Here is a 22,972-nt window from a genome sequence, read left to right as displayed (position 1 = left end):
TAGTGGATGAGGTGGAGGGCTGTTGTAGGCTGCAAAGAAACATTGATAGGATGCAGAGCTGGGCCGAAAAATGGCAGATGGAGTTTAACCCTGATAAGTGCGAGGTGATTCATTTTGGTAGAAACAATTTGAATGCGGATTACAGGGTCAACGGCAGGGTTCTGAGGAATGTGAAGGAACAGAGAGATCTTGGGGTTCATGTCCACAGATCTCTGAAGGTTGCCACTCAAGTGGATAGAGCTGTGAAGAAGGCTTATAGTGCATTAGCGTTTATTAACAGGGCGCTTGAGTTTAAGAGCTTAAGAGTTTATGCTGCAACTATACATGACCCTGGTGAGACCACATTTGGAGTATTGTGTGCAGTTCTGGTCACCTCATTATAGTAAGGATGTGGAAGCATTGGGAAGGGTGCAAAGGATATTTACCAGGATGCAGCCTGGTTTGCAGGATAGGTCTTATGAGGAAAAGTTGAGGGAGCTAGGGTTTTTCTCTTTGGAGCGGAGGAGAATGAGAGGTGACTTAATAGAGTTTTATAAGATGATGAGGAGGATAGATAGAGTGGACGTTCAGAGACTATTTCCTTGGGTGGATGTAGCTGTTACAAGGTAGGATAACTATAAGATTCAGGGTGGGAGATATAGGAGGGATGTCCGAGGTAGGTTCGTTACTCAGAGAGTAGTTAGGGTGTGGAATGGGCTGCCTGCTGTGATAGTGGAGTCAGACACTTTAGGAACTTTCAAGCCATTAATGGATAGGCACATGGAGCAAACCAGAATGACAGGGAGTGGGATAGCTTGATCTTGGTTTCTGACAATGCTCGGCACAACATCGAGGGTCGAAGGGCCTGTTCTGTGCTGTACTGTTCTATGTTCTAACTGTTTACCAGCACCTCATAATAAGAACCATAGTCAAGATCAAGACCCTTGTCTAATTCCACATCCTTCTGGTCACTTTTGGTCTGAAAATGTTCAGGACCTGATTCACTACCATGGTCACTTGAAACATGCTCAAAAGCTGTCAACATCTCTTTCTCTAAGTTCTTTACTGCCCAATGGGTTTTCCTAGCTCCCACATGTCCTCCATCAGAATTTCAAGTGTGAACTGCAGCATTTCCATTGGACTCTCAGAAATCATGGGGTCAGCTGCAAACTTCACTCCCACTAAATCATTCCACAGAGCTCAGTCTATTCTTTCCACTGGAAATTTCTTAACTACTCCAACAACTACTGGACCTGATACTACGTCACACTCAAATTCACTTTATACAATGGAACTGGGATACAACTTCCACCCATCCCATAGACAAATAACTTAGCTCTTTGGAGGAAAGACCAAGTCCTTCTCCAGCATAAGAGTTCGGTAGCCCCTGTGTTTCTTAAAATCGTTACAGGTTTGGTTACCTCTGTTGAGGAAATTGGGGTGACTTTCCCCTTAGACACAAAACCCAGTATATATCTCATCTACCTCAGTCTCGACTGCACCCACAGCCGTGTTTACATTGAGTCTCCAAAGTCCAGTTAAGACTACCACCTCCACCGGAGCAGTCTCCACTTTCATGCCTTTCTCAGAATCCTCCTTCTGAACCCCTACAGGGCCATGGGTTTCCCTGAAACTTCCCTCAGTCTGAATGAACGTGTCCCACCTTGTTACAATCGTGACATCTAGTGTTCCCACACTCACTTCCACCCCCAGAATCTTCCTTGCTGGTCTGAGACAGGCTGGAGCCTTCCCAGCTATCCATTCTTCATCTTGGCTACCTGCTGTCCTCTCACTCTCCCTGGTGAGTGACTGCGTGTTTTCTTACTCCAGAAGTCTTCCACAATCTTGAGTGCTGTCTGCCTTTCCATTAGAAGAGCCTTTGCCAAACACGCACATTCTCATTCCTGACATCTCTTACGCAAGTCTATTTTCTGTTTCTTTTAACCAAGAAAGTCTTCACAGATTTAGCTACAGTGTCTCTTAAAATCATCTGGCAGAGAGAGAGAAGGAGAGAGAAAGTCTTCAAGGTCCTTACTAACTGGCTTTCTTCATAATTGAAACAAAAGATGGAACTCTTCAAAAGTCCCGCATTCTTACTGGAAGCTTCTGACTAGCTTTACCAATCACAGACAACAGGAGAAGGCCTAGAACTCTACATACATCGATTGACTGCTTGCCTGCCAAGTCTATCAAATCAATATCACAGGTTCTGATACAGAACAAAAGGAATGTCTTGGCCCAGTTCATATGGACAGGGGTGTTCCAGTGTCCAAAGACTATTATTTAAGCAGAAATCCCAAATGATGCAGTAATGTTGCAATAAACAGAAGATTGCAGATCCAAGCAGGCAGCAGGATGGGGATGACAAGTGAACAAGGGACAGAAAAAAGGGCCGGGATTCTCCCCTACCCGGCGGGGCGGGGGGCCCGCCAACCGGCGTGATTCCTGCCCCCCGCCAATTCCCGGGTGTTGGAGAATTCTGGCCATGGCGGGATTTACGAAGGCCCCGGGCGATTCCCCGACCCTGCGGGGGGTCGGAGAATTCCGCCCAAGGTTTTACAACAATATCCTAACAGTGAATATCCACATTTCTAACCTTATGCATTATGGGAGGTGAAAGATGGTGAAGCCTCGGACACTACCCTGAGGCACTCCTTCAGTGATGTTCTAAAGCTCAGATGATTGATCTCCAACCGCCATAACCATTTTCCTTTGTGCTAGGTATACCTCCAACCAGTCGAGAGTATTCCCCCAGTTCCCATTGACTCCAGTTTTGCTAAAGCTCCTTGATGCTATACTCAGTCAAATGCTGCGTTGATGTCAAGGGCAGTCATTCTCACCTCACCTCTGGCATTCCGCTCTTTTGTTCATGTTTGAACCAAGTCTGTAATGAGGCCAGGAGCTGAGTGTCCCTGGTGGAAGCCAAACTAAGTGTCCGTGAGCTTGTGAGCAATGACATAATTTCCAAACATTACCGAGCAGACTGGAAACTTCACAAATCCAGACTATGCAAAGTATATGCTGTCAATTGATCATTATTGGTCACCTGACACTTTCCTGTGCCATGGGTCCTTTAAAGTGCTGGCCATGGCCTTGTTCTGCATCATGGCCTGAAGCCTTCAAGTCCAGACATCCAGCCCTCTAGCACTCATTGGGCAGGAGAATGTCTGTAATCCGTCCTTAATGCTAATTGGTGGCAATTTGAATATTAACAGGCATGCACCAATGGTGGGCCTGGAAGTCAAAATATCACCAACTCCCAGGTTCCAGAACCTGCCTCAGCACGCAGATGTATTACTCAGTCCAACATTTCAGGTCTGTCACCCTTCAGCAGAAGCCTCAGAATACTAGAGGATGACACTGAACTGTCTTCATTCCTTTGCAAGGGAAACATTTATTATGCATTTTTCATCCCATCCCAAACAATTTGCAAATTCCAGGAGGAGGAGAAGGTGTAATTAGGAAATGGGACTTGTCATCTCAGTTTGTTCTATATTATGGTTCCCTCGGTAAAATCTCTGAATTTAATATGTTCTCATTCTTTTTCTTCTAGATTCTTTTGCAATTTGATTATTTTCATATTCAAAAATCCTTAGGCTGCATTCGTTCTCACGTAGGAATTTATGATGGTGCTACTACAGACTCACCAATTATTCAGAAACGAGTTTGTGGTCGCGTAGCTCCAGCAGTGATATCTAACACTCCTATGTTGCTATTTATATTTTTCGCAAACAACATAAAAGAACATATGGGATTCAGTGCTAAATATCAATTTGGTAATACTATATTAAAATACTCAATATTCTATTCTCAACTTTACAAAGGTAGATAGGTGTAATTAATATGCCTTTCAATATCTTTTAATATTTTATTCAATTTTCCAGTTCGCTGTGGGAGAATGTTGCCCGCTTCTGAAGTAAAAAATAATGGTAAAATTGAATATAAAGGCTCCCAGGAAATAGAAGAGGAATCAAACTGTTTTTGGCTTGTCCAAACTCACAAAAGTTATAAGGTATGCTTGTGGGGTGGAATTTTCAAATTTTTTTGGCAGAGTGTGGCAGCGAGAGAGGTAACCAACATGGAAGTCATCAGCCCCAACGGCGTTTCCTTTGTCTCAATTATAGCCTGTCCTTCCAGCAACTTAGGTTTTAAAAGATTGAGGTGCTACAAAAAAATCATACCTTGAACACCATGCCCTTGAACACAATGCATAAACAAACTCTCCCCAGTGGAAGCCTCCCATCCCCCCGCGGCATTAAACATCCCCCAGGGAACTTTGTCCCCACATGGACACATCCCCTCCACTAACCCATCCCACGGAACCGCCCATAGAACCCCCTGAAGCGGCTCCGAACTCCTCTGACAGGTTCTAGTCACCAGGTGCATGCTGTGTGAGAAATGTGATTCACGGCAACGTGAATGGACAATCTAACGGCGCAGGGGGAGATTATTAGCCGTAGAGACCTGATAAATATATTTACATTTATTCTAATGGGGATAACGACTTTCAAAGTCAAGATTTCCGTTATGTCATAGGTGGGAGGCAGAAACAATAATTACAGGGAATCCTGCTGGTGTAAATTATGTTCTGGCATTTGCAAGGGATTTCAACTCTTGCCGCCAATTTCCCCCCTGAAAAAAAAGCAGAAAACCCAACCCCCAAGGACGAGATTCCATCTCGTGGTGTGTTTTCACCAGCAGGGATGACTTGCCATTGGCCACTGATGGTATATTCTGATCCCACCAATGTCTAAGGCATTTTGCCTGGCGCGCATGTCCCACTACCGAGGAGGGGAGTCATCTTTGGCAGGACCAGAAGATCCCGCCAGTGGAAGGGTTGGAAAATCCTGCCCATAGATTTGCAATCAATGAGCCTGAAGGAGAATAATACAACTTTAACCTTACAGTGAACGCATTTGTTGAAAATATATTTGCGCCTTTCTAATATACTGACAATACAGGTCAAGTCCACACCATGAGAAATAAGAAGAAATGTAACTAATGCAGAGTTATGTGGTTGATCATAATGTACCTTCAATAATGTTGCAAGATACTTGATAACTAAAGTAAACAGCCATTTAACCATACAACTATATGCTATAAATTGTGCACATTGAACATCTCAATTCCAAGGGTGGCATGGTGGCGCAATGGTTAGCACTGCTGTCTCACAGCTCCAGCCACTGGGTTCAATTCTGGCCTCGGGTGACTTGGTGAAGTTTGCACTTTCTCCCCGTGTCTGTGTGGGTTTCGTCCGGGTGCTCCGGTTTCCTCCCACAGTCCAAAGATGTGCAGGTTAGGTGGATTGGCCATGCTAAATTGCCCCTTAGTGTCCAAAGGTTTAGGTGGGGTTACTGGGTTACGGGGATAGGGTGGATGTGTGGTCTTAAATAGGGTACTCTTTCCAAGGACCAGTGCAGACTTGATGGGCCGAATGGCCTCCTTCTGCACTGTAAATGATTTGATCCAAGAAGCACTGAAGAAAAAGATAAATTAAGTGAGGTTTCAAGTAGAATTTCATAGAATTTGCAGTGCAGAAGGAGGCCATTCGGCCCATCGAGTCTGCACCGACTCCTGGAAAGAGCACCCCACCCAAGGTTAACACCTCCATCCTATCCCCATAACCCAGTAACCCCACCCAACACTAAGGGCAGTTTTGGACACTAAGGGCAATTTATCATGGCCAATCCACCTAACCTGCACATCTTTGGACTGTGGGAGGAAACCGGAGCACCCGGAGGAAACCCACGCACACACGGGGAGGATGTGCAGACTCCGCACAGATAGTGACCCAAGCCGGAATCGAACCTGGGACCCTGGAGCTGTGAAGCGATTGTGCTATCCACAATGCTACTGTGCTGCCCATAAAGAATGCTTCTTAATGAAAGCCTAAATTGAATACATATTGGGTTGACTTCTTTGGGCCCCAGCAACGTGTTTCTCGACAGCGCGCCGTTCACTGTCAGTTAGATTCTCTCTTCCTGCCACTTGCCAATGAGAATGCCCATTGAGCTATTCTACACCACCGGGAAACTTGCTGATGAGGTGTGCTACCAGCAGGAAAAAAGAATTACGACGACTGGAGAATTACAGCCATTGTATCCCACTTCAAACAAGACATTTGCCTTTAACATGCAAATAGATCTGAAATTCACAAAGTCACATATCTTTGACTGTCTTTACTCATTATGGTGTAGGAGCTAATGATCTATAATGGTAAGCATGATAGCACAGTATACTGGAGTACACACCATCACAATTTACTTACACATAAAGGAAAAAGAATTATCTCCAAGAGGGTTGTGGTGGTTGGTGGTTGTTCTGAGGGTTAAAAAAAATGTCACTGTTGGAAATCCAACAACATCTACATTTAACTTGACTGTATTTCTAAGTGTGTAGAAGAAGGACGAGCCAGTGGTCAGGTCCTTGTCTAAAATGGCCAGGTTCCTGCTGCTAGGCTGCACGGGATGAGGATACACAATTCACCTAACCTGAGGCCAATATGAACCTATTGGTTTTCCCACCCCATTACACAAAGTATTTCCAGGTCAATATTCATCCTTCCATCTCACTGACACTCACTGCTCATTGTCTACTCTTGACATACCATTTACCTCAAGGTTGATTAGCACATGGCAAGCAAGACATGATAATAGAGAGAAGGTGGAGATTTGAAACAAAAACAGTTCATGGTGTGTACGCATTGGCAAAAGAAATGGCAATCAATAAATTATAAATGCCTGAATAAAATGTTTTTTAAAAATGGCTATCCATCACTTTTTTTTTTCATTTTTTTTCCAATTAAGGGACAATTTAGTGTGGCCAATCCACCTATTTGGGCATATTTGGGTTGTGGAGGTGAGACTCATGCAGGCACAGGGAGAATGGGCCAACTCCACACGGACAGTGACCTTGGCCAGTATCGAACCCGGGTTCTCGCTGCGGTGAGGCAGCAGTGCTAACCACTACCCCCCCCCCCCCCCCATGCTGCCCCATCACATTTTCAAACACCAAGGTAATTTCACTTGAGAAACTACTTCTTCTTGTAACTTCCACATGATGCTAACCCAGTACCATCAGTTAAACTAGTGGTAAGTTGCTTGTTCTCCTGCTCTGACTGCGAAGATGTTCATAGCCAATGTCTCCAGGGTTTTGGACTCTGTGAGCACCTTACCAATGACTGCCTGACCTGTGCAGTGGCAGACTCAGCCATTGGGATAGGAGCCAGCATATGGACAGGAGAAGTGGATGGAATCGGAAAACTTTGAGAAGAGTTCCCACTTCCTTACCTCATTTTCCACCTCCCTCTTATGACCACCAATAGGTAAGTGTTGAAGAGCACTTCAGTGAAGTGCTGAATGACCTGGACAAGAATTTCCTTCATCCAAATTAAACTGAGTGTGCAAACACTCGGGGTGGGCCAACATGCACTTGGTTACTATTACAGCTCATGCTTCATGGAGATGGACATCAGCGCAAGGAGTGCCATGGCACTCATGCTAATGATGTGTTTCTACAATCTCTGTTCAATCTTTTGTAGTGCTTTTGGAAATGCTAATAAAACGTCACACATTCTCTGTTCCTTGCAGACAATGATCCCTTAAGCTGAGCATCTACATTCAGACAACGAGAGCTTAGAAGATCTGTGCCCTCCGACAATTGCTCCACTGCTGCTCCTGTCTCCAATGCATGTTTCTATTCGCTAGTTGTAATAATAATAACCTCCACGAAGCCCATGGGGAAATTGTAATTGATTTCCCCACAGCTGGGGTTTGTTAGATCAAGTCTGTCTGTTCACTCTGTCCAGGCCTCGCTGTATCCTGTAAGTTTCAATAAGATCCACCCTCATCCTTCTAAACTCCAACGAGTACAGATCCAGAGTCCTCAACTGTTCCTCATATGACAAGCTCTTCATTCCAGAGATTATTCTTGTGAACCTCCTCTGGACCTTTTCCAAGGCCAGCACATCCTTCCTTAGATACGGGGCCCAAAACTGCACACAATATTCCAAATGGGGTCTGATCAGAGCCTTATACAGCCTCAGAAGTACATCCCTTATATTCTATCCCTCTCGACATGAATGGTAACATTGTTGTTGCCTTCCTCACTGCCAACTGAACCTGCACGTTAACCTTAAGAGAATTGTGAACAAGGACTCCCAAGTCCCTTTTGCTTCTGATTTCTAAGCATTTCCCCATTATGAAAATAGCCTATGCCTCTATTCCTCCTTCCAAAGTGCATAACCTCACACTTTTCCACATTATAGTCCATCTGCCACTTCATTGCTCACTCTCCTAGCCTGTCCAAGTCCTTCTGCAGCCCCCCTGCTTCCTCAATACTACCTGTCCCTCTACATATCTTTGTATCATCTGCAAATTTAGCAACGGTGCCTTCAGTTCTTCCAGATTATTAGTGTATATTGTGAAAAGTTGTGGTCCCAGCACAGACCCCTGATGCACACCACTAGTCACTGGCTGCCATCCGGAAAAAGACCCCTTTATCCCCACTCTCTGTCTTCTGCCAGTCAGCCAATCCTCTGTCCGTGCCAGGATCTTACCCTTAAGACCATGGGCTCTTAACGTATTTGACAGTTTCCTATTCAGCACCTTTGTCAAAGGCCTTCTGAAAATCTAAATAGATCATGGCCACCTGGTTCTCCTTTGTCTAACTTCCTTGTTACCTCCTCAAAGAACTCTAAAAAATTTGTCAGACATGACCTCCCCTTGACAAAGTCGTGCTGACTCAGTCCTATTTTATCATAGTAAGAAGTCTGACAGCACCAGGTTAAAGTCCAACAGGTTTGTTTCAAATCACTAGCTTTTGGAGCACTGCTCTCTCCTCAGATGAATGAAAAGGTAGGTTCCAGAAACATATATATAGACAAAGTCCAAGATGCAAGACGATACTTTGAATGCGAGCATTTGCAGGTAATTAAGTGTTTACAGATCCAGAGAGAGGTGCAATCCCAGGTTAAAGAGGTGTGAATTGTCTCAAACCAGGACAGTTGGTAGGATTTTGCAAGCCCAGGTCAGATGGTGGGGTGAATGTAATGCAACACGAATCCAAGGTCTCGGTTAAGGCCGTACTCATATGTGCGGAACTTGGCTATAAATTTCTGCTCAGCGATTCTGCGTTGTCGCGCGTCCTGAAGGCTGCCTTGAAGAATGCTTACCCGAAGATCAGAGGCTGAATGCCCTTGACTGCTGATGTGTTCCCCAACTGGAGGGAACATTCCCTTTTATCATGTACTTCCAAGTACTCCGCGTTCTCACCTTTAAAAATGGACTCTGAAATCTTACCAATGACCAAAGTCAGGCTAACCGACCTATAATTTCCCTTCTTCTGTCTCCCTCCCTTCTTCAACAGCAGTGTTATATTAGCCACTTTCCAGTCCTATGGGACCCTCCCTTCCTCAGGTGATTCCTGAAAGATCACCACCAATGCCTCCACAATCTCCTCAGCTATCTCTTTTAGAACCCTGGAGTGTAGCCCATTCGGTTCAGAACTTTCAGTTTCCCCTGAACCTTCTCCTTAGTGATGGCCACTGCATTCACCTCTGCCCCCTGATTCTCCTGGAGCTCTGGCATCCCACTGGTGTCTTCCACCTTCAAGTCATGCAAAGTAACTATTTGGTTCCTCTGCCATTTCTTTATTTCCTATTATTACTTCTCCAGCCACATTTTCCAGTGGTCCAATGCCTATTTTTGCCTCTCTCTTACCTTTTATATATATTGAAAAAAACTCCTCATATCTTCTTTTATATTATTAATTAGAGTTCTGTGTTCCCTTGTCTTGCAAACAGGTCTGAGAGTTTGAATGTGAGATTGGAATGTGTGAGAGGATGGAATTATATAATTTGCAAAGAGTGACTATGAGGGATTCAACTCACCTTTCCTGTTCTGGTGAGGTCATTGAATCTCTTAAGTGTCTGTATCCATGAGTGAGCGATTACACTATTTCTGTTGAGCTCCTTGTGATTTAGAGTTACATCTGCTTGCTTTCAGAGGTGACCCCTGTTCCCATCCACAGGACACAGTGGCCTGTAACTTCCTGTAGGATTCGCGACTTGAGTCGCTGATGCACCACACATGCATAATGTGATGACCCTGAAGTGCGTGCGTACAGGTTTGCATACTGAAAGAGTGAAGCGTTCAAACTCCTGGTCGGCTTTTATTTACAAGATTGAAGCCTTGCACTGAGCTGGAGCTGCTGAATGAAAAATCCAGCTACAGCATTAACTTGGGCCATTTACCCAAATTTTAGGTGAATTTTGTTTTGAAAATATTTTATTTGTTTTTTAACACTTCGACATTTTACACATAAAACAAGGTAGAAAGGAAAACAAGAGAACCCCAGGCCCACATTACCAACTAATACATATATGATCCCCCCCCCCAGGTGAACTTAACCTTCTCAAGATGCAAGAACTCCATTAGGACACTGGGCCAAACTGAGGCACAGGCAGAGAAGCTGACCTCCAGCCCAACAGAACCCGCCTGCGAGCAATCAGCAAGGCAAAATCTAAAACATCTGTACCCATCTGCAACTCCGCCAGGTATGCTACCCCAAATATGGCCCTCAAGGGACTGGGTTCTAAGGATAAGTGCAAAATCGCCGACATGGTGCTGAAGAAAGAACCCCAAAACTTCTCCAACTTCGGACATGACTAGAATATAAGCACATGGTTGGCCAGGCCCCTCCCACACCACTCACACGTATGCTCCACTCCCTCAAACAGACGGTTCAACCTTGACCTCATCAGGTGAGTCCTGCGTAACACCTTCAATTGTTTTAACCCTAGTCTTGTGCATGAGTTTGAGGCATTCACCCTCCGCAGCACCTCACAAAAAGTACCTTCCTCCAGCCCCTCCTCTACCTCGTCCTCCCATTTGGCCTTAATCCCCCTCCAACGACGCCGTCTCCTCCTTCAAAATCCTCCCATTGATTGCCAAAATGGACTCCCCCCTCCAACGCCATCACTGACAACACCCCCTCCAATAACAAGGACGGTGGTATCACTGGAAAGGTCGGGAAAGCCTTCCTTTCAAAATCCCGCACCTGCATAAACTTAAAAGCCTTTTTCCGTAAAATCCCAAACTTCTCCACCAACTCCTCCAAGCTGGAAAACTGCCCTTCCAGAAATAAGTTCTTAATTTCCATACACCCCACTGCCCCCCTTTCCTCTAGGCCTGGAACCTAGCATCCAATCTCACCGGCTCAACCACATGATTCTCTCAGTTTGGCATTCACTTCGACCCCGTCCCTAACGTAAATTGCTGCCAAAACTGTTTCCATATCTTTAGTGTGGCCCCCACCACCGGACAATCTGAAGATTTCCCTGGGACAAATGGGAGTGGCGCTGTAGGCAGTGCCTGCAATCCCAACCCCCGACAAGAGCTTGCCTCCATCCTCACCCACATTGCCTCCGGCTCCCGACACCAATCCCGCACCTTCTCGCCATTTGCCGCCCAATAATAATACATCAGATTCGGCAGAGCCAAACTCGCTGATTATCGCACACTCTGAAGCACCATTCTCCGAATCCTCGCTACCTTGCCTGCGCAGACAAATGACTAGAGGGCTAGAATACAAGACCAGGGATGCACTTCTGAGACTGCTAAAAGAAGGAATAATCTTTACACTCTGGATGCAAGAACCGCCTTGTGTCCACTCCCCTATCTCCTTCATGAATGCTGCCAACACCTTTGCTGACCCAAAAGGGTCAACAAGCATGACTTAGATCAACCCATTTTCAGATGCAACAGAGTGTTAAAGTCCCAGTGTTTAAATTAACTGATATATATCCAGGCCGGGAATGGCCGTCAATATCCTCTTCATAAACCCTTCATCATCCCACTGTATACTAATACATGTGACAATAATAAATCAAATAAAATAAATTTGGGGCATTCACGCTAGCCAGTACCACCAACCTCGCCTCCAAACGCCTGATTTCCGGCTTCGATCACTGTCTTTGCGGAGTCTGTGATGCAACCATCAATTCATTCAGAGACACGAGTTGAAGTAAACTGTGGCTTTAATCGGCTTACAACTGAGCCTGCCTGCGACTATGCTGAACTGAGGGCGGACTCGCAGGACCGCAGCACTTATACTTCTGGCTGGGGGCGGAGCCCTGTACATGCTCCTCATCTCTACCTGTAGGCAGAGCCGCGCAACGGCTTACAGGTGGAGCCCACAGGGACACAGTAATGTACAGTGCGAGTTTATAGTGGTTACACATTCACCACATGAGGTGAGCTACTGGCATGGGTTGAGGATTGGCTGTCTGACAGAAGGCAGAGAGTTGGGATAAAAGGTTCTTTTTCGGAATGGCAGCCGGTGACCAGCGGTGTCCCACAGGGTTCAGTGTTGGGGCCGCAGCTGTTCACCATATAAATGAGTGAAGGGGCCTCACGGTAGCATGGTGGTTAGCATCAATGCTTCACAGCTCCAGGGTCCCAGGTTCGATTCCCGGCTGGGTCACTGTCTGTGTGGAGTCTGCACGTCCTCCCCGTGTGTGCGTGGGTTTCCTCCGGCTGCTCCGGTTTCCTCCCACAGTCCAAAGATGTGCGGGTTAGGTGGATTGGCTATGCTAAATTGCCCGTAGTGTAAGGTTAATGGGGGGATTGTTGGGTTACGGGTATACGGGTTACGTGGGTTTAAGTAGGGTGATCATTGCTCGGCACAACATCGAGGGCCGAAGGGCCTGTTCTGTGCTGTACTGTTCTATGTTCTAAAATGATCTGGATGAAGGGACTGGGGGCATTCTAGCGAAGTTTGCCGATGATACGAAGTTAGGTGGTCAGGCAGGTAGTGCTGAGGAAGTGGGGAGGCTGCAGAAGGATCTAGACAGTTTGGGAGAGTGGTGCAGGAAATGGCTGATGCAATTCAACGTGAGAAAATGTGAGGTCTTGCACTTTGGAAAAAAGAATCCAAGCATAGACTACTTTCTAAACGGTGAGAAAATTCATAATGCCAAAGTACAAAGGGATCTGGGAGTGCTAGTCGAGGATTCCCTAAAGGTAAACATGTTTACCTTTAGGGAATCCTCGACGGTGCTATGTCTTTTCGTCCAACGTCATTTCGTCCAACGACACTTCGTCCACGTCTTTTGGTCCAACGTCTTTTTGTCCGCCCGTCTTTTGGTCCAACGTCACTTCGTCCAATTATCCAATTACAAATAGTTTAATTTAGTTTTTCAATGTTACTGCTCAAGGATCCTCTCCACCTATTTCGCCTCTTGAAGTTGAGTTCTGCATTTGTGCTGCTTGATCTCCAGACATTATTAAGATAAGCTGCAGGATATTCACCCATGTATGCTCCAGCGTGATGAGAGCCATTGTATCTGATGGAATATTTGATCATTTCAGACCTGTAATGTCAGAACCCACTGTCAACCAGAGGTTTTAATCAGTCGACGAAAATCGAGTTTAAACCTGCTTCTTTCAGAACTGCACTCATTGTCTAAATCCAATTAGACTCCCACTTATATCTGTGTCTGTCGGAATTGTAGAATATCAAATCATCTTGTCCTCTCCCCATTATTCTCTCTCGGGTACAGTTCTGGAAATCTAACTTTTAGGGAATTTCGGGAATTTACAATTTACATCAATTTTAAGTAATTTCGGGAATTTTAAGTAATTAGTAAACTTTTAGATTTTATAACTGCATTTTTAGATTTTTTAACTTTTGAACTGTATTTTTCAACTTGCATTTTACATGCATTTTATCAATTACTTGCATTTTAGCAATTAAATTCACTTGCTGTATTGTACTTGCATTTTATCAATTAAATGGTTTTATACGGAGTTAATTTGTAATTGGATAATTGGACGAAGTGACGTTGGACCAAAAGACGGGCGGACAAAAAGACGTTGGACCAAAAGACGTGGACGAAGTGTCGTTGGACGAAGTGACGTCGGACGAAAAGACGCGACACGTCCTCGACTAGCACTCCCAGATCCCTTTGTACTTTGGCATTATGAATTTTCTCACCGTTTAGAAAGTAGTCTATGCTTGGATTCTTTTTTCCAAAGTGCAAGACCTCACATTTTCTCACGTTGAATCCGTGATTAAGAAAGTGAATGCAATGTTGTCATTTATCTCAAGAGGGTTGGAATATAAAAGCAGCGATGTGCTACTGAGCCTTTATAAGGCTCTGGTTAGGCCCCATTTGGAGTACTGTGTCCAGTTTTGGGCCCCACATCTCAGGAAGGACATACTGGCACTGGAGCGTGTCCAGCGGAGATTCACACGGATGATCCCTGGAATGGCGGGTCTAACATATGAGGAACGGCTGAGGATCCTGGGATTGTATTCATTGGAGTTTAGAAGGTTAAGGGGAGATCTAATAGAAACTTACAAGATAATACATGGCTTAGAAAGGGTGGACGCAAAGAAACTGTTTCCGTTAGGCGAGGAGACGAGGACCCGTGGGCACAGTCTTAGAATTAGAGGGGGTAAATTCAGAACAGAAATGCGGAGACATTTCTTCAGCCAGAGAGTGGTGGGCCTGTGGAATTCATTGCCGCGGAGTGCAGTGGAGGCCGGGACGCCAAATGGCTTCAAGGCAGAGATAGATAAATTCTTGATGTTGCGAGGAATTAAGGGCTACGGGGAGAATGCTGGTAGGTGGAGTTGAAATGCCCATCAGCCATGATTGAATGGCAGAGTGGACTCGATGGGCCGAATGGCCTTACTTCCACTCCTATGTCTTATGGTCTTACATTCACCCCCTGTTAAAAAATCAAGTCCGGCGGGGGTGACGGGTCTACAAGTTCAGTCGGTCCGGCGCCCGAATCATGCATTGAGACCGACGAAGCACTGGTGTTGCAGCCCTTTCAGGTGGCTGTGGAAAGATGTTCGGTGCGAGTCCGAGGGTGGACTCCGCGGGTGGTTCTTCCAGTGCTTCGTTCTTGCAGACCGGTGTGATGGGTGGAAGGAAGCGCGAGAAGCAAATAGGTGCAGAGGCTCAGGGCATGGAGGGGTCGGGTGGGGTGTAGTGAGGTACATCGGCTGTAGTGGTAGTGGAGCCTGCGGGTGCCAGGTCCCGGAGGGAAACGGTGTCCTGTCGGCCATCGGGGTGTTCGACAAACGCCTAGTGGGTGTTTGCGTGCAGGAGCAGGACCCTCTCTACCAGGGGGTCTGTCTTATGTGTCCGGACATGCTTCCGAAGGAGGGCAGGACCCGGTGTCCTCAACCAGGATGGAAGCGAGGCCCCCGTGGTAGTTCCCCATAGGAAGGCTAAGAAGCGATCATGAGGAGTCTGATTTGTGGCTGTACAAAGGAGGGACCTAATAGCATGGAGCGCAGCGGGGAGGATCCCCTGCCAGTGGGAGGTTGGGAGATTCCTGGACCGTAGGGTTAGTAGGATGGTCTTCCAGACCGTCGCGTTCTCCCTCTCCACCTGCCCGTTCCCCCTGGGGTTATAGCTGGTAGTCCTGCTCGAGGCGATGCCCTTGCCGAGCAGGTACTGACACAGTTCGTCGCTCATGAAAGACGAACCCCTGTCACTGTGGACATAGCTGGGGAAACCAAACAGGGTGAAGACGCTGTGCAGGGCTCTGATAACCGTGGGGGTGGTGATGGTCATATCGGGGCATGCGATGGCAAAAGGAAAACGCGAGAACTCGTCTATGATATTAATAAAGTAGATGTTCCGGTTGTTTGAAGGGAGGGGCCCTTTGAAATCAATACTCAGGCGTTCAAAGGGCCGGGATGCCTTTACGAGGTGGGCCTTGTCTGGTCTATAGAAGTGCGGTTTACACTCCGCGCAGATCGGGCAATTCCTGGTGACGGCTTTAACCTCCTCGGTGGAGAAGGGCAGGTTGCGGGCCTTGATGTAGTGGGCTAGCCGGGTGAACCCCGGATGGCAGAGGACATTGTAGATAGCCTGTAGTCGGTCGCCTTGCGCGCTGGCACATGTGCCACGGGACAGGGCATCTGGGGGCTCATTGAGCTTCCCAGGACGATATACTATATCGTAATTATAGGTGGAGAGTTCAATCCTCCACCACAAGATTTTGTCATTCTTGATTTTGCTCCGTTGCTAGGCACCCGATCTCCGGTCGGTGATGAGGGTTAACCTCCTACCAGCGAGGTAGTGCCTCCAGTGCCGTACGGCTTCCACAATGGCTTGGGCTTCCTTTTCGACTGAGGAGTGTCGAAGTTCTGAAGCGGAGAGGGTTCGGGAAAAGAACGCTACTGGTCTGCCTGCCTGGTTCAGAGTGGCAGCGAGAGTGACTTCTGAGGCGTCGCTCTCCACCTGGAATGGGGCGGACTCATCTACCACCCGCATGGTGGCTTTGGCGATGTCCGCCTTAATGCAGTTGAAGGCCTGGCGAGCCTCGGATGACAGTGGGAAGAGTGTGGCCTTAAAGAGTGGGTGGGCTTTGTCCGCATACTGGGGGACCCACTGGGCATAGTATGAGAAAAATGCAAGGCACCTCTTGAGGGCCTTGGGACAGTGAGGGAGAGGGAGTTGTAAGAGGGGGCGCATACGGTCAGGGTCGGGTCCTAGGACCCCGTTTTCCACAACGTAGCCGAGGATGGCTAGCCTGGTTGTGCGGAAAACGCATTTCCCCTTATAGAATTTTACAGTGCAGAAGGAGGCCATTCAGCCCATCGAGTCTGCACCGGCTCTTGGAAAGAGCACCCTACCCAAGGTCAACAACTCCACCGTATCCCCATAACCCAGTAACCCCATAACCCAGTAACCCCACCTAACACTAAGGGCAATTTTGGACACTAAGGGCAATTTATCACGGCCAATCCACCTAACCCGCACATCTTTGGACTGTGGGAGGAAACCGGAGCACCCGGAGGAAACCCACGCAGACACGGGGAGGATGTGCAGACTCCGCACAGACAGTGACACAAGCTGGAATCGAACCTGGGACCCTGGAGCTGTGAAGCGATTGTGCTATCTACAATGCTACCGTGCTGCCCCAAATGTGAGATTGAGTTTTTGGGCTGTTTGGAGAAATTGGTGGAGGTTGGCGTCTTGGTCCTGTTGATCATGGCCGCAGATGGTGACGTTATCCAAGTAAGGAAACGTGGCCCGCAGCCCGTACTGGTCCCCATTCGGTCCATTGCTCGTTGGAACACCGAAACCCCGTTCGTGACGCCAAAGGGAACCCAGAGGAAATGGAAAAGGTGGCCATCTGCCTCAAATGCCGTGTAGTGGCGGTCCTCCGGGCGGATTGTGAGCTGGTGGTATGCAGACTTCAGATCCACCGTGGAGAATATGCGGTACTGGCCGATCTGATTTACCATGTCTGCAATCCGGGGAAGGGGATACGTATCAAGGTGCATGAACCAGTTAATGGTCCGGCTGTAATCAACCACCATCCGGAACTTTTCCCCGGTTTTTACGACCACCACCTGAGCTCTCCATGGGGCTATTACTGGCTTCTATGACTCCTTCACGCAAAAGACGCCGGACTTCGGATCTGATAAACACCCTGTCCTGCAGGCTATACCTCCTGCTCTGAGTGGCTACTGGTTTACAGTTGGCGGTGAGATTAGCGAAGAGGGGAGGGGAGTCGATTTTCAGAGTATCTAGACTACATATAGTGAGTGGGGGAAGGGGTCCGCCAAAGCTGAGTGTTAGGTTCCTGAGGTTGCACTGGAAATCCAGTCCTAGGAGGAGGGGGGCGCAGAGGTCTGTGAGCACGTATAATTGAAAATTGGTGTAGTCAGCGCCCTGTATTGTTAGCATCGCAGTAGTGCGCCCCTGTATCTGAACTGAGTACGACCCTGAGGCGAGGGAGATTGTTTGCTGTGTCGAGAATATCGGGAGCGGGCAGCGCCTTACCAGATCTGGGTGAACGAAGCTCTCAGTGCTCCCGGAATCAAACAGGCACAGTGTCTCGTATTCGTTGATCTGGACGGACATCATGGAACTCTTGAGGTGCTTTGGCCGCGACTGATCCAAAGTGACTGCACTGAGCTGTGGGTAGTCGGTGGCGTGGTCGGTGGTGCTGGAGCGGCCCCGTGATGACTGTTCGCGGAGATCGTAATCTTCGAGTGGCGTGGTGGTTGGTGGCCAAGATGGCGGCCCCTGTTGATCGCACGTGGCGGGCGGCGATGAAGATGGCGTCCAAGATGGCCGCCCCCATGGATCACATGTGGCGAGCGGCAAGGAAGATGGCGCCCAAGATGGCGGCCCCCATGAATCGCACATGGCCGGCTGCGTGGGGGAGAATTGCCAAGATGGCGGCCCCCGTGAGTCGCACATGTTGTGCGGAGGCGGAGTCGCCAGACACGCTGCCACATTGCGGGGTCTGCGGGCCTGGGAGTTGGAGGAGCGAGTGTTCGGGTTAGGGTTCGAGTTAGAGTTTTTAGCTTTGGCCAGGCAGACATTAGCAAACTGCCCTTTCCGCCTGCAGCTGCTGCAGGTCGCGTTGCAGGCCGGGCAGTGCTGCCGGGGGTGTTGGGGCTGGCCGCAAAAGTGGCACAATAGCCCTCCGTGGTGGGAGGGTGGCCGCGTGGCGCAGGCCTGGGGCAGTTTCTGGTTGGGGGTCCACGATGATTACGGCATGATTGGCCGGGAATGCAGTTAAGCTTTGGAAAGCGACCTCGTTACCGTGTCCTCCAGGTCCTGGGCCCCTTTCTCGAGAAGACACTGCCGCACATAATTGGATCGGACCCCTGCAACATACACGTCTCGGACGGCGAGTTCTATATGCTCGGAGGCTGTCACGGCCTGGAAGTTACATTCGCGTGCTAGAGCTTTAAGGTTGCGCAGATAGTCTTCTAGCGACTCCCCAGGGCGCTGGCAGCGAGTTGTAAAGATGTGTCGCGCGTAGACTTCATTCACAGGCCACACGTGCAGGCGGTCGAGTATCGCAAGGGCCTCAGTATAAGAGTCAGTTGCATCAAGTTGAGTAGAAATACGATGGCTCACCCGTGCGTGGAGAAGACTGAGTTTCTGTTCTTTTGTAACAGAGGAGGTAGTCGGCACAGCCAGGTAGGCCTTGAAGCACCAAAGCCAATGCAAAAAAATCTCCTTTGCTTCTGCGGCCTGTGGATCGAGTTCCAGTCGGTCAGGTTTGAGGGCTGATTCCATAGTAATTTTTAAGTTGATTAAGTTGATGGGACCTTCAATTCATTCAGAGACACGAGTTGAAGTAAACTGTGGTTTTAATCGGCTTACAACTGCGACTATGCTGAACTGAGGGCGGACTCGCAGGACCGCAGCACTTATACTTCCTGCTGGGGCCGGAGCCAAGGGCAGAGCCCTGTACATGCTCCTCATCTCCCCCTGTGGGCAGAGCCACGCAACGGCTCACAGATGGAGCCCACAGGGACACAGTAATGTACAGTGTGAATTTATAGTGGTTACACATTCACCACAGTCTGCACGTTCTCCCCTTGTCTGCGTGGGTTTCCTCCGGGTGCTCCGGTTTCCTCCCATAAGTCCCAAAGACGTGCTTGTTAGGTGAATTGGACATTCTGAATTCTCCCTCACTGTACCCAAACAGGCGTTGGGATGTGGCGACTAGGGGATTTTCGCAGTAACTACATTGCAGTGTTAAAGTTAGCCTACATGTGACACTAATAAAGAGTATTATAACATATCAGCTCCCCTGATCTCCCACCACTTTCTCCATCTGAAACCTAACCCTCTAACTCCTGGGCCCTGTTTCAAAGCCCGAGTGAAACATCTGGCTCACCCAACCCTTTTGCTGCCTTACTTGATCCTATACTTGATCAGATAGGTCTCCTACAGCAGCACCACATCAGCTCTCAAGCTCTTCAAACGCAAAAAGACTCTCCCTCGCTTCACAGGTATACCCAGCTGTCCCATGTTTCACATTACTATTCAGACTTGGGGTCTTTCACTAACCCCTCCCCCCCAACACCCCTCCTATCTGCCATGTCCACTCCGCATGAAATACCTGCCTCCCCCCCAACCTCCGCGGCCCACCGTACACCCAGAATGTTCCCAGGTCCCACACAACAAATTAGACCAAGCCTAGTCAACCAGCTACCCCTTTCCCCCCCAACCTGCATCCTAGAAACCCCCCAATCACTTCCTCGTGAAACAGCTACTCTCTCCATATTCCCCATCCCCCCATCATTCACACCTCATAGGCCAGTTGAAACCTGCCCACATAGGGTGGCCGTCCGCATCCCTTCTCGCGCATTCACTTGCCAACTTAAGTTTGCTAGCAAGGAGGTCCCCATCAGAGCCCCCTTCCCCCACATACCTAATGCAAAAGCTAACAAAAACACCCATCCAAAACCCAATGCTTCTAAACAACCAAACATATTAAACACAAAACAAAGGGGGAAAAAACAACACATTACCCCACTGCCCCCAAGCCATCCCCTCTCAAATTTAGCATGAGAGATCAGACTCCAAACTCAGTTCAGTCCCAATCCTTCAGCCTTCAGGAATGGCTCCGACTCCTCTGTCGTTTTAAAGAAATGGTCCTTGGAGTTATATGTAACCGTTAGCTTCACCGGGTAGACCACCTTAAACCGCACATTGCTCTTGTAAAGCACTGGCTTAGCTCTGTTAAAGGCCATGTGCCTTCTTGCCAGCGCCACCATGACATCTTGGTATATTCGAATACCACTGCCTTTCCACCTCACCTCCCGATTCTTCTTGCCCCATCTCAAGACCTTCTCCTTCTGATAGCTGTGAAAACAGACTATCACAGTGGATCATTCGCCTTTGTCTTCGGTTGTAGTGACCAATGAGTCCAATCCAGCTCAAAGAGGGGGCATTACCCTCCTCAGGCAGAAATTTCCTGAACCTCCCCAAAAAGTACTCCTTCAGAATTGGGCCCCCCAGCCCTTCAGGCAGCCCCACGGTCCAAAGATTCCACCACCGTGACCTGTCCTCCAAGTCCTCCACTTTGGCCCCAGCTCTTTATTACTGTTCACCACCTGCAGCAGCTCCTCTTCCAGCAAGGCAAGCTGGTCGCTGTGCCATGACAAGACTTCAACATGCTCCCGCACTGTCTTCAACGTCTTTTCAAGACCTTCCTTTATCGGGGCCAGCGTATCTTCCATCAACTGTTTGAGAGGACCAATCACCTCCTTCTCATGCATCTTGAAATGCTCAGCAAACTGCTGCTCAAACTCTACCACTATCACTGTGGCCAGCATGTCCACCATAATGGATACAGCCCAGCCCCGTGAGCTTGCTCCCATCATCTCTCCTCCCACAGATCTCCGCACCGTGCTCAGGCCTGCTGGCGGACTAGCACTCTTTCTGTTTCATGTAGTATACTTTCAGTGGGTTGTCAACATCTTCTAATACCCACAACTTTATTGGAGACAGTTCATATAGAAGTTCCTTCCAATACAAGGTGAAAAGGGTCAAAAACTAGAACTCTGACAGGAGCCATCCTATGTGTGACCTCCACCTACATGTTGCCACACGGACGTCCTTTCGGTGAACTTTTACACCTTTTAATTTCCGCTTTTACTTTTCAGTCTAGCAGAGGTGGGAGACATTTCTGTTTTATATTATTAGTGTTTAGTGTTTAAAAATATGTTTAAAATGGAAGTAAAGTGAAACAAATATATATATATATATTTTTTAACTTTGGTTTGTCATGAGGATGTTAATGCCATTAAAGGAACCATAATTGATAGAATGCAATGATTACTCACTAAGGACTATGATTGTCCACCTAAGGTACTCTGTGTTACTGGTCATCGGTTCTGAGGGTTCTTGCATGGCTGATAAGCCTGATCCTAGAGCCGAATCTTCAATCGCTCATTTGGCAGGGGTTTCCAAAAGGTGAGGTTGTTCCTTGGATGCAATGTCATTGGAATTTCTTTCTCAGGTTCCTTTTCTGGGCCTCCTCTGCTGCCAGGTGTTCTCGAAGAATTGTGATCCTTCAAACAGGAGGTTCCTTCAAGTAGGTCTCGTCTGAGCATAGATCTTGCAGGCATTGACGTCAATGTTCCATTTCTTGAGGTAAGCCTACAAGGTGTCTTTGAAGAGATTCCTTGTTCCTCCTCTTGTCCGGATTCCTTCCTTGAGCTGTGTGAAGATTTGTTTTGGCATTCAGGACTCAGACATCCTAAGCATATGGGCAACCCAGCAAAGTTGATTTCAGATGATCATGACCTCAATACTGGTGCAATTGAGTCCTCCAAGGACTCTAATGTTAGCACGCCTGTCCTCCAAGCTGATTTAGAGCTAAAGTTTGAATTTTGAAATTTATTTTAAGCTGAGTTGTTTGAAAGTCTCCCTGACGGCTTTTTCCAAGGGTGGGAGTGTCAATTAAAAGGGGCACAGGTTCAAGGTGAGAGAGGAAAAGTTTAAGGGAGGTGTGCGAGGTAAGTTTTTCACACAGAGAGTGGTGGGTGCCTAGAAGCAGGCACATTAGCAACATTTAAGAAGCATCTGGATGGTACATGAATAGGGAGGAAATAGAGGAATATGGACCGAGTAATAGCAGAAAATTTTGTTTTTAGTTAAAGCATCATGATCAGCACAGTCTTGGAGGGCTGAAGAGCCTGTTCCTGTGCTGTATTTTTCTTTGATCTTTGTTCTTTGATGTAATGATCATCCTTCATCAAGCCTCAGTGATTACTTCAAATGCTTTAACAAAGTTTAATTCCTAGTTAATATATGCAAACCTCCTGTAAGCTAATGTGAGCTATCTTTCTGATAGGTATTGCAGCGAATCAATCACTAAGTATACTGCCAAAGGACATCACATCATGCTTTTGGACATTCAGCTTGTAACATTAACAATTGATATGTCAAATCCCCTCCGCCCTCTCCTTTTCCCTATCTTCCCCCTTCCCTCCCTCCCCTCTTACATTCCTTCCCTGTTCCCTCCCTCCTCTTTATAAATAAATAGAACCTTTGTATTTATGTGGAAAAATATATTTTATTGGCCATTGTGTTAAAGTGAGAAAATATATTTTATTGCAAGAAATTTGTAAAAGTTGAGGTAGTTTAATGTCATTGTTCAGCTGATAAAGCTAAACTTAAGTTAAACTGGTTTCAAAATTTTGT

At 47.4% G+C, this 22,972-nt stretch overlaps 1 protein-coding gene across 4 annotated transcripts in view; it reads left to right on the top strand.

The window, feature by feature from the left end:
- Positions 1-22,972, top strand: part of LOC119971591 (astacin-like metalloendopeptidase) — a 377,078-nt gene that overhangs the window by 313,939 nt on the left and 40,167 nt on the right. For all 4 annotated transcript variants that reach the window (XM_038807364.1, XM_038807365.1, XM_038807366.1 and 1 more), the window contains 2 exons: positions 3,533-3,755; positions 3,864-3,991. In XM_038807364.1, the coding sequence (XP_038663292.1) occupies positions 3,533-3,755; positions 3,864-3,991 (351 nt within the window). The remainder of the gene's footprint in view (positions 1-3,532; positions 3,756-3,863; positions 3,992-22,972) is intronic.

Source organism: Scyliorhinus canicula, chromosome 9 (genome assembly GCF_902713615.1).
Source record: "Scyliorhinus canicula chromosome 9, sScyCan1.1, whole genome shotgun sequence".
NCBI lineage: Eukaryota > Metazoa > Chordata > Chondrichthyes > Carcharhiniformes > Scyliorhinidae > Scyliorhinus > Scyliorhinus canicula.
This window is presented reverse-complemented; position numbering and strand designations above follow the sequence as displayed.